Source organism: Myotis daubentonii, chromosome 11, assembly GCF_963259705.1.
Source record: "Myotis daubentonii chromosome 11, mMyoDau2.1, whole genome shotgun sequence".
Classification (NCBI taxonomy): Eukaryota; Metazoa; Chordata; class Mammalia; order Chiroptera; family Vespertilionidae; genus Myotis; species Myotis daubentonii.
The window spans coordinates 72,403,258-72,420,108 of NC_081850.1; the positions used below are offsets into that span (position 1 = coordinate 72,403,258).

General features: G+C 57.6%; 1 protein-coding gene across 2 annotated transcripts; it reads left to right on the forward strand.

Moving 5' to 3' along the window:
- Positions 1 to 597: 597 nt before the first annotated feature.
- Positions 598 to 7,778, forward strand: KIF12 (kinesin family member 12). Of its 2 annotated transcripts, none has more exons than XM_059657889.1 (19): positions 598 to 696; positions 767 to 832; positions 923 to 1,001; positions 1,147 to 1,274; positions 1,399 to 1,474; positions 2,060 to 2,194; positions 2,350 to 2,485; positions 3,284 to 3,375; positions 3,500 to 3,656; positions 4,202 to 4,320; positions 4,403 to 4,507; positions 5,088 to 5,190; positions 5,273 to 5,363; positions 5,558 to 5,644; positions 6,016 to 6,106; positions 6,177 to 6,281; positions 6,728 to 6,828; positions 6,929 to 7,047; positions 7,367 to 7,778. In XM_059657889.1, exons 1-19 carry the CDS (start codon positions 671 to 673, stop codon positions 7,504 to 7,506), a joined length of 1,956 nt encoding a protein of 651 aa, XP_059513872.1. In that variant the 5' UTR covers positions 598 to 670; the 3' UTR covers positions 7,507 to 7,778. The 2 variants fall into 2 exon arrangements, with proteins under 2 accessions (XP_059513872.1, XP_059513873.1); XM_059657890.1 differs by having other exon boundaries at positions 3,509 to 3,656.
- The last annotated feature ends 9,073 nt before the right edge of the window (positions 7,779 to 16,851 follow it).

Consider the following 16,851-nt stretch of genomic DNA (forward strand, 5'->3'; position numbering starts at 1 on the left):
CGGGGACAAACAGCAGTCCTGGCCTGGAGTCAGCCTTGGCACTGGAGAAGCAGGTGGCCCAATGTTTAACCAGATGCTTTGGGCCCTTCTGTCAACTCAGTCAAGAACTCAATCTGACAGGTCTTCCTAGAGCTGAGACCTGCCTGCCCGCCCCCCCCCCCCCCCCCACACACACACACCTCTGCCTCTCCCCTCCCTGGGCCCTGGGAAGTGAAGAAGCCTGAGGTAGGGCGTGGGGTGGAGGGAGGAAGATTACAAACCTGGAGGAGTATGTGGATAGAGTAGGAAGAGCCTGGTCCAGGCTCTGCCCAGGCCTGCCCCGCGGCCTTCCCATCCCTGCCTCAGCGTCCCCATCTGTACACAGAGGAGGCTGGTCTGGGTGGTCCCTCCTGATGGGACTGGGCAAGAGCAAGGGATCCTCAGACTCCAGAACCCCCTAGCTGGGGGTCCCTCGCTTGGAGAGACTCTCCACCACAGAGGTGAGGCCGGGTAAATCTTTAACTAGCGCCCCGGGCAGGCCGAGCCTTTCCGGATGGATGACTGCCTGGGAAGGGGGGATGGGGTGGGGGAGGTAGGTGTGCACCGCCAGTCCCACTGTGGAGAAGGGAGGGTGGTGGGGAGGGAAAGGAACGAGACGGGAGCAGAGCTAACTCCGCGAGCAAAGCAGGACATGGAGGAGCGGGGATCCCCCGATGGGTAAGAGGAGATTCTGGGAGGTCCGAGGCCCGCTGGGCACAGGACAGTTTAACTCGCCTTGCTGCCACAGGGACCCCGCTCGGAGCCTGGAGCAGGGCCCCGAGGGGCCGGAAACGCCCATCCAGGTGGTGCTCAGGTGGGTGTAGGTTGGCTAGGTTGTGCCCGAGAGAGGAAGGGACGGATGGAGACCTCGGGATGAACCATCCACCCTCCCGTCGGACCCCAGGGTGCGTCCCATGAGCGCCGCGGAGCTGCGCCGAGGGGAACAGAGCGCGGTGCACTGCTCGGGGACCAGGACTCTGCAGGTGAAGAACCCTCCCACCCCCAGAACCTAAAAATCCTACCTCCCTCCCCCGAGGCAACTTTGTCCAGGCCTCGCCTTCCCGGCCCCGCCCAGACCCCGCCCTCCCCGGCCCGGCCCGCCCCCCTCTCCACCGCCCCCTCCATCAGGTGAGCCCCCCGGGCGGGGGCCCGGACGTGGCGTTCCGCTTCGGCGCCGTGTTGGACGGGGCGCGCACCCAGGAGGACGTGTTCCGGGCGAGCGGTGTGCGGCGACTCGGGGAACTGGCGCTGCGCGGGTGAGTGAGGCCCTGGGGATGCCCCGCACCCCAGCGCTGCCCTGACCTGCCCCCCCGTACCCCTCCCCCACCCCGCCACCACGCCCGCTGCCCAGATCCAGCCACACACCCCTGCCGCCCGCAGCTTCTCCTGCACCGTCTTCACCTTCGGCCAGACCGGCTCCGGGAAGACCTACACCCTCACGGGGCCTCCTCCCCAGGTGGGCTGAGCTCCCCTGCAGGTCCAGGGGTCGGTGGGGAGCCGCTGACAGCGCAGGCTCCCACAGGGAGGGCCTTGGACAGAGCGACTCAGCCCCATGTATTTGCAGACAAGGAAACTGAGGCCCAGAGAGATGAAAGGATTTGCCCAATATGGACTTCAAATTTTGTCCCTTTTAAAAATATATATATATATGCTTTTTATTGGTTTCAGAGAGGAAGAGAGAGGGAGAGAGAGAGAAACATCAATGATGAAAGGGAGTCATTGATTGGCTGCCTCCTGCATGCCCTACTGGGGATAGAGTCCACGAAGGGTGGGGGGGGAAGGGTGTGTCCACCCTTGACCAGAATCCAACTGGGATCCTTCACTCCCCCAGGTGGACACTCTAGCCACTGAGCCAAACCAGCCAGGGCAAATTTTGTGCCTTTTGCTGACAATTTCAGAGCCTTCCTGTGAAATGGAAGTGACAGTACTGACTGTGAGAAGTAAATGAGATGTTATAGGGAACTTGGCCTAGTTCCTGAGGCATACTACCGAAGGGCACCAGGAAGGGTAGTTATTACTGTGGTCGTGTTTCTGCCCCCAGGGAGAGGGGGTGCCTGTACCCCCCAGCCTGGCTGGCATCATGCAGAGGACCTTCGCCTGGCTGTTGGACCGTGTGCAGCACCTGGGCGCCCCGGTCAGCCTCCACGCCTCCTACCTGGAGATCTACAATGAGCAGGTGGGGACGGAGATGAATGAAAGCGCACAATGGATTGGAGGCCTTGCTTCCCAAGGAGCGTGGGCCGAGGGGCAGGGTGGGGGCGAGGGTGGGGGGGCTGATGTTGGTCAGGGTTGGACTCGGGCCCCTTCCCTCACGCCACCCTCATCTCCCAGGTTCTAGACTTGCTGAGCCTGGGGTCTCCCCGGCCCCTCCCTGTTCGTTGGAACAAGACTCGGGGCTTCTACGTGGAGCAGCTGCGAGTGGTGGAGTTTGGGAGTCTGGGGGCCCTGATGGAACTTCTGCAGATGGGTACGTGCTGTCTCGGGAGCTTTGGGGGTACAAGGGAAGCCCGTCCCTCTACTGCTCACTGAATGCACTGGGGGCCCCTGGCTGGAGCTGTGGGTGACCAGAGATGACCCCTGTGGGAGCTAAGGGCCAGCAAAACAACAATTCAGACACGGCCCAAGGATGTCCCCCATCCCACCCAGACCTCCTGCTGATTCTGCCTTTCACGCTCTTTCTGGGCCCACCCTCTTTCCAGTCCAGGGCCTCTGCCTCAGTCAGCCTCTTTTTTTCTTTTTCTTCCTAGAGAAATCTTCCCAACTCAAGGCTCCTCCGTTCCAATCTGTGCTCTTCCATGCAGCAAACCACATCCCTCTTCCCCTCCAGACCCTCCAGACCCTTCCAATGTCCTGAGGGCAAAGGTCACTCCTATAACCTAGCCTATAGGCCCCTCTGTTCCAGTCTCATTCATTCATCCAATGTTTATGCGATATCTCATTATTCACCCGCAGCCTGCTGGCTGGTCCTGGGTGAGACTCCAGGCTCCTGCCAGCGTTATGCCAGCTGATCTCTCTGCTCGCTCTGCGCCCTTCACACGGCAGTTTGAGGGACGTTTATCAACTGTGACTCTGACAGACATTCTTCCACTCAGTTCTGTCGATACCCCTCTCACCTGCTCGTGCTAGAGCCAGACCCCACATCCCACCATTCCTTCCCCGCGTGGAGCCTTTGCACAGGCTGGCCCGTCCCTCCCCAGGATGCCTTTGCTCCTTTTCTGCTATTGCTCCTCCTGTCAGGTCCAGCTCCTGCTGCTTCCCCCTCCAGGTCTTAGCCGTCGAAGGAGCTCAGCTCACACCCTGAACCAGGCCTCCAGCCGAAGCCACGCCCTGCTCACCCTCCATATCCGCCGCCAAAGCGTGAGTGGCCCAGCCTGGGGAAGGAGCTGGCGCCGGGTCCTCAGCCAGGGTCCGCCTCAGGGCATATAAAGCAGCGTGGGTGTGCACAGGAGGACGCAGTGGAAACCAAGCCCTGATCCCCCAGTCCCAGCAGATGCCTCCCGTGGATCCCAGGGAACACCCTGCCGGTGGGAAGCTGTGCTTTGTAGACCTGGCTGGCAGCGAGAAGGTGGCGGCCACCGGATCCCGGGGGGAGCTGATGCTTGAGGCCAACAGCATCAACCGCAGCCTGCTGGCGCTGGGTGAGTCCTCCTCTTGCCCGGCCTGTAGCTGTGCAGGAGGAGGGGCGCAGGGGAGGAGGAGGAGGAGGCAGGGGAGGTAGTGCAGGAAGAGCTGAGAGCCAGGGGCCACAGGCCTCCTTCCGGCCTCAGCTTGCTGTTGACTCGGGTCTCCCCTCTTAGAACATTGTTGATGAATCTAGAAACCCCATAAACTTGATTCTATTAGAATAAAGCTGCCTTCTAACCTGGGAGGTAAGCACCCTCAAGGGCAGAGCATGAGCCCTCAGACACTCAGCCTGTCCTCGTGCAGTTGGGAAAGCGGAGGCTCAGCAAGGGGAAGAAGGGACAGACCTGTCCCCCCACCTCCACCCCCGAGGGCCTTCCTCTGCCGGTGCAGGGAGCGCCTCTTCATTCAGTCCATTCGCCAGACATTTCCTGAGCCCCTGCTGAGTGCCAGGCCCTGTGTTGGGCATTGGGGTGTGGGTGCAGGCCCCTGCTCTGCACAGACCAGCTGCGTGGCCTTGGGCAAGGGGTATAACCTCGCTGGGCCTTCTCTTCCCACCCAGGCCACTGCATCTCCCTGCTGCTGGACCCGCGGCGGAAGCAAAGCCACATCCCCTTTCGAGACAGCAAGCTCACGAAGCTGCTGGCGGACTCACTGGGGGGGCGCGGGGTCACCCTCATGGTACCTGAGGGGGGCTGGCAGGGAAGAGTGGGGCTTGAGGGAGGGGCTCCCAGAGAGGAACACTCAGGGGCATCCTCCCCAGGTGGCCTGCGTGTCGCCCTCAGCCCAGTGCCTTCCTGAGACCCTCAGCACCCTGCGATACGCCAGCCGAGCTCAGCGGGTCACCACTCGGCCGCAGGCCCCCAAGGTGAATGAAGGCAGACACAGGCCGAGGGGTGGCGGGGGCGATGGTTGGGGTCAGGCAGTAGTTGGAACCTGAGTTGGTGTCACATTGAAATCTGGGATTGAGTGAGAGTTAGGATGAGAGTTGAAATCTTGATGATGGGGCCATGACTGGGTAGGATGGGGTCAGGGTCAGGGTCATGGTCAGAGTTGTGGCAGGTCTCAGATTGGGGTCTGATTTGGGGTATGATTCAGGGTCCAGCCTGGATCCCACGTGGTATCATGATTAAGTCTGAGTTGAGTTGGGGTCTGATATGGAGTCTTGTTTGGGTTCTGAACCAAGATTTGAACAGAACTTACTTACTTTGGGTTGGACTTGGAGCAGGATCCAGCTTAGAGGGGGCCCTGCTGGCACACAGCGGAGGCCATAGGCACTTGGATGCATTGGGACAAGGTGGCCCCTCCAGGCGGACGTAGCCTTGTGCCAGGATGCAAAGCCTGTGAGGGAAGCATGGGCTGGTTTCTAGGCTCCCTCACTCCCCACTCCCGGAGCCCTTGCACGACTTGTGATACTGCAGATGGCAGCTCCGGGCCCCTCTCTGCAGTCCCCTACGGCAAAGCAGCCGCAGCGCCTGGAAACGGAGATATTGCAGCTCCAGGCGGAGAACCGGCTGCTACGGTCCCAACTGAGCCAGATGGACCTTAAGGGTATGAGCTCCCTGGGGGTGCAGGTGGGATGTGGAAAGCATCTGGGCTCCTGGGGACCCAGCCATCTCCCCCTTCCCTGCAGCCCCTGGATTCAGTGGGACCCGCGTGGCCTGGGCCCAGCAGAACCTCTATGGGATGCTCCAGGAGTTCATGCTGGAGAATGAGAGGCTCAGGTAGGGCCCCGCCAGGGGACTCTGTGCCCACCCCTCACTGCTGGGCTGCTTCTGCCCAGCGGCCCCTTCCTCGCTCCCTGACTCCTTTCTGGCCCCACCTACCTGCTGGGGCTCATACTGCACTGCAATGTGGGGCTGACTGACACCCCCACCAGCCCTGCTTCCTGTCACTCCCTGGGGCCTCCTCTTCCCAGGAAGGAAAAGAGCCAGCTGCAGAGTAGCCGGGACCTGGCCCGGGATGAGCAGCGCGTCCTGGCCCAGCAGGTCCACGAGCTGGAGCGGTGAGCACGGCCACCAGCCCAGGGACAGGCCATGGGACAGCGGGCAGGTGGGAAAGGGAACGGTTAAGAGTCTGACCTCTGGATTCAGACCACCTGGGTTCCAATTCCAGCTCTGGCGCCTACTAGCTGGGTGACCTTGGTGAGTCATGCTGCCTCTCACTGCCGGGTTTCCTCAGCTGTAACATGGGGGTGATACGGTGCCCACCGAATAGGGCTGTTTTAAAGGTTGGATCGAATGAGTTCATATGTTGAGCACTGCGAACGGTGCCTGGCACGCCGTAGTGCCCAGGTATTTGTTCAAACGGGGGATGTGGGGACCAGCCTGGTGGTAGGGTGGAGGGCTGCAGGCACAGACCCCCTGTTCTTTCCAGGCGCCTCCTCTCTACCTGCTACCTCCACCAGCCCCCCCTTGGCCCAGCCCCACCATGTCCCTGTGCGATGGTGCCAGCTCCCTCCTGCCAGGTGAGTCTCTGCCCAGCCGGAAGGGGGAGGAGCAGGGGTGACAGGGAGCCTCTGACATGCCCTCTTGCAGGCCCTGCCACCCCTCGGCTCCTGCCCCTGCTGCCACCTCTGCCCCCTGTGCCGAGCCCCACTGGCCCACTGGGCCTGCCCACGGAGGGAGCTCCACCTGCCCCAGGTAGGAAAGGCCACGGTGGGGGTGAGGGGAGTGTAGGAGAGCTGGAGGCCATGGGGAAAGTGGCTGATTGGGCTCCTTCTGCCCAGGGTTCAGAATCACTGTTTACCTCGCCTCCCTCTTCCATCCTGCCTTCTTTTAGGAACTCGCTCTGCCATTTGCTTATTCCTTCCTTCACTCACATGCTGCTCATTTATGCATTTGCTTATTCACTCCTTCACTCTCTCGCTGACTCTCCTCTAAGCTCCTTGCTTTGTACCAGCCCCTGTTCTGGGCACTGAGGATTCTGACAGAAGTAACCAAGACCCCACCCCTTTATGCCCATCTGGCAGTCTTGGTGCCACCTGGGGCAGGTGTGGTAGGGCTGGTGCATTGTGATCAGCACCTGGACGTGGGGCACAGAGAGGCAGGGCTGAGGTCGCCAGTGTCAGCTGTGGTCTTTCTTGCAGGTGTTTGGCCCTAAGGCCCCCGACGGCATTCCCCTGTCTGCCCGGCCCCCACCCTGGGTGCCCCCATGCAGCCCTGGCTCTGCCAAGTGCTCCAGAGAGAGGTGAGCCCAGCCTGGGGCACTGGGGTGCGCGGGGGTGGGTGGGCAGGAGGCCTGGGCACTTGAAGGCTCACCTCCCACCACCCAACTGCCCCTGGCCCAGGAGTCACAGCGACTGGACTCAGACCCGAGTCCTGGCGGAGATACTCACCGAGGAAGAAGTGGTACCTTCTGCACCTCCCCTGCCCGCGGGGCCCCCGAACACGTCGCCAGTGCTGAGAGGTGAAGAAGGGGAAGAGGGAGGAGCCCCTGGGGTTTTCTGTGATCTTGGGCCAGAACGCATCCTCTCTGGAACATAGTCTTTCCATTTCTGCAATAGGGCACATGTTAGGAGGTTAATTCCTAAGAACTTTCTAGTTTCCAAACTTGGAATTCTCTTCCTAGGGCCACCTTCATGCCCAGATGTATACCAAAGCCCAGGGTGTATGGGGGGGGGGTGCTGAGGGGGGGACAGTAGGTACCATCTGAAGCTTCCCCAGAGGATGTTGGGACCTGATGACCCCAGGGTAGTGCAGGCCTCAAGTGTCACCGTACCCCTCAGGTGGGGCCACAGTTCCAAACCTGGCCCGGAGACTGGAGGCCCTCAGAGACCAGATCGGCAGCTCCCTGCGGCGTGGCCGGAGCCAGCCACCCACGCGTGAGAGCAAACGGAGCCCTAGCCGAGCCCGCCCTCCCTGCTGAGCGCAAAATGGGAACACGGGAGACTGCGTGTGACCTTGGCTGGGCTCTCTGCTCTGGGGCTTCAGTCTCTCCGTCTATTACATGGGGATAGCAGCTGCCCATCCGTCCTGCAGCCTGGCTGGGCAAGGACCATTCCTGAGGGTCGGGGTGATGGCTGGAGGGCCGTTTAGGGGAGTAAAGGGAGGGTGCCACCCCAGACTATGAGTAATGAAACTGGATTCAGGAGAAGCCAGGCAGCAGGTGATGAAACGTACATGACAATAAAGAGGCCTCGGCTCAGTCTGGCTGGTCCTGTCCTTTGGGTAGTCACTCACTTCCCATGGGGACATCCCAGACGAGGGGTTCTCGGGGGAGCCTGAGGAAGAGAAGGCAAGGACTCGGCAGAAGTGTGTGTCCCCTTCTGATCAGGAATACTCCAGGTTCCATCTCATGAATTACACGCATTTTAACTGAGCAACTATTATGCGCCACTGGGACAGCATGAGGATTCGAATGATGAGCGCCGCCAGGAAGGAGACCTGAAGGAAACGGAGTTGGCCTTGAGCTGGGGCAGGTGACGGGCTGAGGGGCTTGCTTCTCTGCCCCTGCACGTGGCCTGGTGCCTGAGGGACCATGAGCCCTGCATTCTGGTGCCACAGGCCTCTGAGATCCTGAGCAAGCCCTGCATCCTCCCCAGACCACTTTCAGTCAGTCGGATGGGGGGCACGGTTCCCTGTCTTGTTGAGCTCTAGTGAGGGTCAGGGAGGTGAGGAACCTCAGGACTCCTGGAACATGCTTAGCAGGGTGCAGTGGGTCTACAATTAAGGGGAAGCCCGGACATGACATGAGAAATTGGAGGTGCCAGTGGGAGGACCTCATTATAAAAAGGGCCACAAGGCTAACCTAACTGTCCCATTTTACAGTTAGGGAAACTGAGGCCCAGATGGCTAATTCCTTGGTTGGTTCTGACACTCACTCTTTCAGGAACACCACCGGCATCCACTCCAAATCAAGGTGGTGAAAAGACTGACAAGGAGCAAGCTGGCTTTGACCAGGGAGCTCACAGTCTGGTGGGGGACAGACAGACATTGACAACCTCACACGTGTGCTTTGAAGGGGAAGCATGGAGGAAGGCCCCCCACTCAGAAACTGTTGAGGGGGTCAAAGAAGGGTTGCCGAAGAGCTCATGATAAAGGCCCAGGAGGTGAACAGCAGGTGGAGGGAGGGGCTGTGGAGGCAAAGGCCCAGAGACCCTGATGTTCCAAAGGTGGCCAGCAGCAGGCAGAGCACGGCCTTGTGGGTCACATCCGGAGCTTGGGCTTGTCTCGAGGACAGAGGAGAGCCACAGAGGGTTCCTGAGGAGTCACCAGCTTAGATTTGCATTTGGGTCACACTAGCCACTGTGGCAGGTGGGCTGATTGGTGATGGTGAGCTGGAGGCAGGGGGACCAATAACATGACCAATGCAGGGAGGCGATGAAACTCCTCAACCAGAAGTACCTGAGCCAGGCCTCATGTCGGAGTCCCCTGAGACCTGGACCCTGGGCTCTGGCGAGGCCTCAAGCAGGCCAGCTTCAGCCACGGGCTTGGGGAGCACTGGGAAGGAGCAGGGAGCCAGGGATGCCCTAAGCAGGGGGTGGCAGTCATTGGAGAATGCTCAGGCTTGCCCACAGGCATGGCCCGAGAAAACAAGTCCTGTTGCTCCCACCCCACTGCCCAGTGCAAGACCAAGCAAGAAAAGACCCAGTGCTCTCCTACCCACCAGCTGGAAAATAGCCCCAAGAGAAGTGAGGACCCACAGACTAACGCAAGGCACCTCACAGCGGTACTTGAGCATGCTGTGTGACTTGGGGCAGGCGACTTGGCCTCTCTGAGCCGTCCACACTGTAGGGCCTCTGATTGAGTCTCTCTGCAGGGCTGGTCCCTGAAATGGGCCAGCAGGGTCAGCCCAGGTTGGAGCCCCCAGCAGCCAGGAATCAAAAGGCAAAACTTGTGTTTAACAGTGGAAACTGTGGATGGACAGTGACCATGGAGGCAGAGCCCAGGGCGGTGAGGTAACGGCAGACACCACAGGCAGCTGGGCCAGATGGAGGTAGCTGTGGTTAAGCCCACAGACTGAGCCACACAAGTTCAAATCCCGGCGTCATCACTTATCCAGGAGTGATCCCGGGCAGGTGACTTAGCTGCTCTGAGCCTGAGTGGCCTCATCTGCAGAATGGACACAGTAGTAGCCCCTCTCGGAATGGTCACGGGGATTAAATCCACTGCTGTGTGGAAGGAGGACAGCACGAAGCTTTGCCTATTGCAGACGAGTTAACCAAAAGCAACTTGTAGTCAACAAGACAATTCGATGGAATTGACCATCTGGATTTTAAAAATTAATATTTATTGAGAACCCACTTTGGGCCAGCATTGAACAAAGCATAAGGATCCGTATCCTCATGGATGAAAAGAAAATGGGCGACATACATGGGAGGTCAGGGATAAAGGCTGTGGAGCAAAACGGTGGGGAGGCCCCTCGGCCGGGGCAGGTGCAGCTCTACAGCAGGGGCAGGCACGGCCTCATGCAGGTGACATTTGTGCAGAGGCCCGAGGGTGGGGAGGAGGATGAGCCTGACATGCCATAAAGTCACTTTTCCTGCTCTCGGTCGCTTTGATGCCACATCAGCTTGGGTGGCTCCCTATGTGTGAGCCTGGGCTCCTCCCCTGCCCAGAGCCCTTATCTCACTCTCTGCATCCTGGTCCTGCTTGCTGGGAGGTCTCCGGCCTCAGGCAGGGAAAGCCCCTGGCACCGAGTGTGAGACTTTCCTTAGCTGCCTTGGGAGGGTGGACAGGGACCACCCAGGGGGACCCTGGCTGTTGCCGGTTCATTTGTGTTTGGATGATTCCTTTTCCCATTGGAACCAGCCACGATTTTCCAGTTTCCTAGTTCCAGCTCAGCAAAGCTCCCACTTACTTTCCCAGAGATAGACAAGGGGATAAGTCTCCACTTCCCCCATCTCCCAGTCACAGGCTCACTCTAGAACTGCCGCTTGTCCAGGCCCCTAAGCACTAGGAATTCCATGGGACCCAGTAACGTCTCAGGATCTTGGAATCCAGTGGTCCTTCCTGAGAATGTGTGAATTGCAGAGGACACATCTGGAACCCTGAAAGCTATAGGCCTTCCCCAGAATGCTGGGATTTGGGGTTCTTTGGCCCCATGAAATAAGGTCGGAAGTTCTCCAGAAGAGTTAGACTTAGAAGATGGTCTCTGGTACCTCAGAACATTAGAACTGGGGGCAGCTCTCAGAAATCCTGAAACACTGAAGGGATTTGCCAGAATTCCGAATGCCTGCATGATCTCTCTGAAATTTTAAAACGTTATGTAGAAGTTAGAAGGAGTCTCTGGAATCTTTAGCTGGGGTTGGGGATGTTCATCAAGAGCTCGAAGATCATCAGAAGTTTCTAGAACGCTGGCCAATCTAGAGAGCGACCTAGATGTCTAGGGCCCAGTTTGGGTTCTCCAGATCCTTGGGGACCCGCCTCCTAGCCAGCGCAGGGTGGGTTGTAGGAAAGCACAAGCATCAGGAAGATCACTCCTGGGGATTCTTGTGTTTAAAAGGCGCCGAGGCCTCATGAGGTGAAGTCAGTGTGAGAGTGTGAAGACCCTACTGCCAAGAACATCTCTGTCTGCTTTGGCCACACCAGCCTCCACTCACACCAGCCTTTGTCTCACTCAGGGTCTTTCTTCTCTTTATCTAAGGACACATTTGCTCCAAATTCATGTTTATTCAATGTTATATACAACATTTCAACCGCTTTGAAGGGTATTTTGTGTCCTCTTAGGTGACTTTTTCCATTTTCATCTTCTGGTTGAGCTTCCAAAGGACTCATCTTCCTTTATTTTAAGCAAACACACAGGTGGGGCCAGGTGGGGCAGGTAGGGGTGACTGAGATGACGTCACCCTCTGTCCTCGGAAGGGCTAATATAGCTCTTTTCTGTGAAGTAGAACTATTCTGTGAAGCAGGTCTGGCTATGAAACGAGCAGCAGCTGCTGGAACTTGTAGGTAGGTTGGAGCTGTGGCTGGAGACCAGGACGGGAGCCAGGAGACCTGGGTTTGAAGCATGCTGCAGCAGACCTACTCTGTGAGCCAGACAAGCCCCCGGCCATCACTGACATCTACATGGGCTGGCCATCAAGGAAGACCTTTGGAAGTTGGCCTGAGGTGTCTTCCTCAAGAGCCTTCATTCAGCTCAGGACTCTGATCACACTCTCTCTCATCCGTCACACACTTACCAAGTCCCTACTTGAAGGCCAGGCCTGCTCGCCTGGGCACGGGAGACACTGGCCTGACCTGCTCCCAAGGAGCTTCCAGAAACGGGGGAAAGGACAATAAAAGCGACAATGGGTAGCCATGGAATAAATAACAATTAGCAAACTTATGTGGTGCCAAGCATTGTTCCCAGTACTTGCCATGTATTAACTGGCTGATTGCTCATAACTGCTCTGTGAAGTAGGTCCCATTACTATCCTCATGTTGCAGTTAGGACACCAAGGCAAGAAGAGGTTCAGGAACGTTTCCAAGGTCATACAGCTAGTAGGTGGCAGAAGTGGGATTTGTCCCGGGGTGGTCTGTTTGTACCCGGGTGGTCTTGATAATGTGTCTTCAGCCACCATGCCAAGTGCCACCCAGTAGGACCACAGAGGAAGGGCAAATAGAGGAGCAGTTTCTATCCAACTCAGGAACCTCTGAGCACATGGAGCAGCCTCCCTGGAGAAGTTGGTCTCCATCAAAGCCCAGCACAGCCCAGCAAGGCCAGAGCACGCCGAGGTCTTTGATGAAGCAGAGGATGGGGCTTGCCAAGGTCTTTTCCCTCCACGGAGGAACCCTCACCAACCCCAAAGATAAAGGGATTCTTTACAAACGACCCAAATGAAGCAGGCTTCTGGGAAGCCTGAGCTGGAATCAAGAGAATTAGAAATGAACGCCTAAGGTCTAACCTTTGTGTCTCCCAGCTCCGGAATCGTGGGCACACCCACTCCCTCTCTCAACCCCACATTGAGCTGTGCGAGCCTGAGCAAGGTGGTGAAGGTCTCCGAACCTCAGTCTCCTCCTCTGTAAAGTGGGGCTAAGGTTGGCTTACCCTGTGAGAAGTTAATAAGCGCTCACAGGGGATGATGTGAGGATTGAGAGAGTGGGTCCATATACACTGTATAGGACAGAGCCTGGCATGCGGTCAGGGCTAAATAAAGGCTGGTTGTTATTACTATTTTTATTACTAATGGGTGCTCTCAGCACAAACATACTGCCGTCCCCATACTCACAGGAGAGGAACTGCATGCATATCTGGACTCCGGTGACAGACTCATGAACTCGCTGACGTCAGCTCTGCCGGCTCCTTCCTGCAAGGATTCTTCCAGGGAGAGAAGTGTCCATTCAGGACGCTCGCCCAATGAAAGAGCCAGGAAGGGTTCCTGCTGCCCTTCCCCGGCGGCTGATTGGGAGGCACTCATTTGTCTTCATTGAGGAAAGGCCAGTGGGACTTTCCGACGAGGCCAGCTTGCCGCGTGGTTTCAGAAAAGAGCTATATTAGTCCCTCCGAGGGAGGACATAGGGTGACGTCATCTCGGTCAGCCAGGAGTCAGGCCGGCCCTGGACGCCCGCCCGGCGTTCATGGACAGATAAGAGCAGCCTGAGAGGGCAGGAAATGCCTGTCGCCTTCCTGGAGGCAGGCAGGCCTCCGGGAGTTTATTTCTGTGGGAGCCCTTTCTTCAGGGGTGCCCAGGGAACCAGACCCTGGGCCAAAGCTCTGTTCCCGGGGCAGCCAGGCCTCAAGGACACTGAGCTCCAAAGAGCCTCACTCTTTGCTTCTCCAGGCTCAGCCACCAGCTCTCACAATCAGGAAGCTAAATTGACAGCACCTAAGGGCCCCTCCCCGCAGGGCCCTCCCCCCAGGGCAGCTAGCATTTACTATTTGCTAGGCTCTCTCCAAAGAGCAAGAACATGACAGGTTTCTCATCATTTAATTCTTCTACGCCACAAGGAGCTCTTTTAAACCCCCCTTTTTAAAAAAATATATTTTATTGATTTTTTACAGAGAGGAAGGGAGAGGGATAGAAAGTTAGAAACATTGATGAGAGAGAAACATTGATCAGCTGCCTCTTGCACACACCCCCCCCCCCCCCCCGGGGATGAGCCCGCAACCAAAGTACATGCCCTTGACCGGAATCGAACCCGGGACCCTTGAGTCCGCAGGCCGACGCTCTATCCACTGAGCCAAACCAGTCAGGGCTTAAACCCCATTTTAACAGAGGAAAAGACCCGCATTCAGAAAGGTGGAAACACTTAGAGAAGATCAAACAGGCAAGAAGGGGTCACGGCCACGGCCAGAAACCAGGTCTGTCTGGGTGCAAAGCTCAGCTGCTTAACCATCGGACGAATCCTCCCAGATGCACAGACTAATTCAAAATCAGAGGCACAAGGAGAAGCCACCACAGAGCACGGGCTCTTTGCTTTTTAAATGGTATCATTCATTGTATCACTCCCTCCCTCGCGGGTAATTATTCAAGGACTTCGTGAGGGTTTCAACCTCCCAGGCTCCCCCAGCTGTCTTCTATTTGGGTGGTCCTTGTTGGGGTCTGACCTCACAGTTCTAAGTAAGTCAATTAGCATGTATTCACTGAGCACCGACGAAGTGCCCAGCACCTGTGCAAGGCCCCGAAGAGAAGGGCCAGGTTTCAGTGGGGCAGACATGGAGCATGCCCTTGGCTGGGCTGGGGAAGGGAGAGCCCGCGGTGAGGAGGTGAGGAGCTCAGCGAAGGGAACAGCCGCCCCTGCTCCAGGTCTCTGGGGGAACATGGCCCGAGGTCCTGCTTTCTATCAGGCCTGGGAGGTGAGCAGAGTGACTCAGGTGTCAGGGAGACAAACCTGGGTTTGAATTGCTACCCACTGGCTGCCTGCCCTTTGACCCTGGAATATCTGATCTCCCAGCCTGTTTCCCCGTCTGCACAATACGACTACTATCATAGTAAAATGATAGAACCTTATTGGGAGGACTCAGTAGCACGTGCTCCTGGAGTGCTCAGCACCTCGCACTATGTAGGACCTTCATGGAGTGATTTTTCGGGGTTCAGCCACCTCGTGGTCTCTAGCGGCTGTTCCCAATTCTGGCTCGCCAGGGAACTCTTTGTAAAGGGGCCCCACTAAGCATCCACCTCTGTAGCCGGGGTGGAGATAGACAAGGTAGATGCTGAATGTTTTGCGCTCACCATCTAAAGCAGGTTCGGGGAGGAGCTCTCTGGTGGCGACAGTGGCTCCAGGTCCGTCCTGCGCCGGCTGTGAGCAATCCCGCGGTCTCCCTGCCCGTCCTCTGCTGCCCTCTAGTGGACACGGGATGCTCTCGCTTTTCTGCGGCCTGTGTGGAGCATGCCTGGTACAAGCTGTGCTAAGTGCCTGTGATGACGCTGGTCCCTCCCGTGTGTACACTTGGGGAGCACTTTCACAGATGCCCCTCACCGGTTCTTATTTAAGCCTGGTCACGTGAGTTATTATGGCCCGCGTTTGGAGGTCTAGATGAGGAAGGGGAGGCCAGGGAGGGAAGCACTGCCCCACAGTCACAAGGCAAGTTACTAGGACTGGGACCCAGATCTCTGAGTGGCCTAGCTCTTTGGGTCAAGGGTGGGGGGTGATAACAAAGCCTCGAGATCATGGGCGGTGAGGACATCTCCTCTCCCGTCACCGGTCGTGGAGTCCGGGGTGCTGTTCACCTCCCGCGTTGCCACGAATGGGCAGACTTTGGCTCCATGTCCAAGGGTCAGGCATTTGGGGCAAGGCCAGCAGCTGGTTACCTCCTCCCGGGGAAAGAGGGTCAGCTCAGCTTCTGTGCCACCCCCTTCCACCATGGGCAGAGGGAGGCCTGAACCTTGACCACAACCTTTGATCTTAGTTCTGCCCAGTGTTCTTGATGTCCCTGCTGGTCTACTCACCAGGCCTCCCCCACCCCCACCCCCCAAAAAAAAACAGGTCCCAGTGCCCAGCTCCTCCCCATCTTGCCATTCCCCTCTGTCCCCCAAGCTCCTGGCCTACGGTTTTTTCGTTTGGTTTCTGTATTCCAAGTGCTTTTCTCTCCATCTCCCTCCTCTAAGCCTTTGTAGTTGCTGTTCCTTCTGTCTGGAATACCTTCCTCACCACGCACCCCATGCACTTCTGTCTGGCTGACTCCTCTCCCCTGGCCACAGCTTCCCCCATCACTGCAGTCGCCATCCAGTCTTATCACCTTCTCCTCCCTCCTTCCCATCACAGCCTGACCAGGAGTCCTGTCCTGTTCTCCGTCCTGTCCTCATGCACCCAGTGTGCATTTGGTGAATGAATGACTGGACGAATGAATAAAGGGGGACTCAGGGTGTTGAACATTAGTCTAATCTGTCCCCCCGCTCGGCCACAAGCTGGATGACCTTGAACAAGTTCCATTCCCTCCCAGAACCCGTGTTTTCTTTTTTTTATTAATATTTTTTTATTGATTTTTTACAGAGAGGGAGGTAGAGGGATAGAGAGTTAGAAACATCGATGCGAGAGAAACATCGATCAGCTGCCTCCTGCACACCTCCCACTAGGGATGTGCCCGCAACCAAGGTACATGCCCCTGACCGGAATTGAACCCGGGACCTTCCAGTCCGCAGGCCGACGCTCCATCCACTGAGCCAAACCGGGTAGGGTATAGAACCCGTGTTTTCATCTGATCATGAGGCCTCTCTTCCCCACGGCTCAGGACACCTCTGAGGCTCCGAAGCCTCCTGCACGGGCCCTTCCCCTTGACATGGTTCCAGATCGGGCCAGGTATCTTGGATCCCTGCGTCCCCTAGGAGGACAGGGACCCAGAGCCTCCATCGCCCCACCCCGATGGCCAGAGAGGAAAGAGGGGCCAGCACCTCCTGACGACCAGCCGTGCATCTTTGAGTCCGGGGTTAATTTTTTAAAAGCAGCTCAAAGTCCAGTGGGCCTTGGCAGGGTTTCTCCCTCTGTGCTGGTTAATAATCTCGAGAGAGCAAACAGCCCCGGAGCAGGAGAAGTCACATCCTGGCTGGGCCTCTGGCCTCTCCCCTCCCCCAGGAGAGGCTGCGTGGCTGGACGAGCAGCCCTGTCCAAAGGGGCCCAGGTTCTCCTGCACCCGTGTGCCTCGGGCTTCCCGTGAGCCAGGGGGCCCGACAGTCTCTTGCAGACCTGCTGTGACGGTCAGAGGAGCCATCGTGGCACGCTGAAGGCAGCCTTAATAGGGCGTTCTATTTCCATTGTGGTTTTTCCAATATTGATTCTTTTTTTTATAAATGTATTTTTATTGATTTCAGAGAGGAAGGGAGAGGGAGAGAGAGAGAGAGAGAGAAACATC

What these genes read in the sequence shown, in the direction of transcription:
- KIF12 (XM_059657889.1), top strand. Translation starts at nt 671, where the DNA reads ATGGAGGAGCGGGGATCCCCCGATGG. An exon ending in GAGCGGGGATCCCCCGATGG is followed by an intron (nt 697 to 766) that starts GTAAGAGGAGAT and finishes TTGCTGCCACAG; the next exon opens with GGACCCCGCTCGGAGCCTGG. An exon ending in GGGAGCTCCACCTGCCCCAG is followed by an intron (nt 6,282 to 6,727) that starts GTAGGAAAGGCC and finishes TCTTTCTTGCAG; the next exon opens with GTGTTTGGCCCTAAGGCCCC.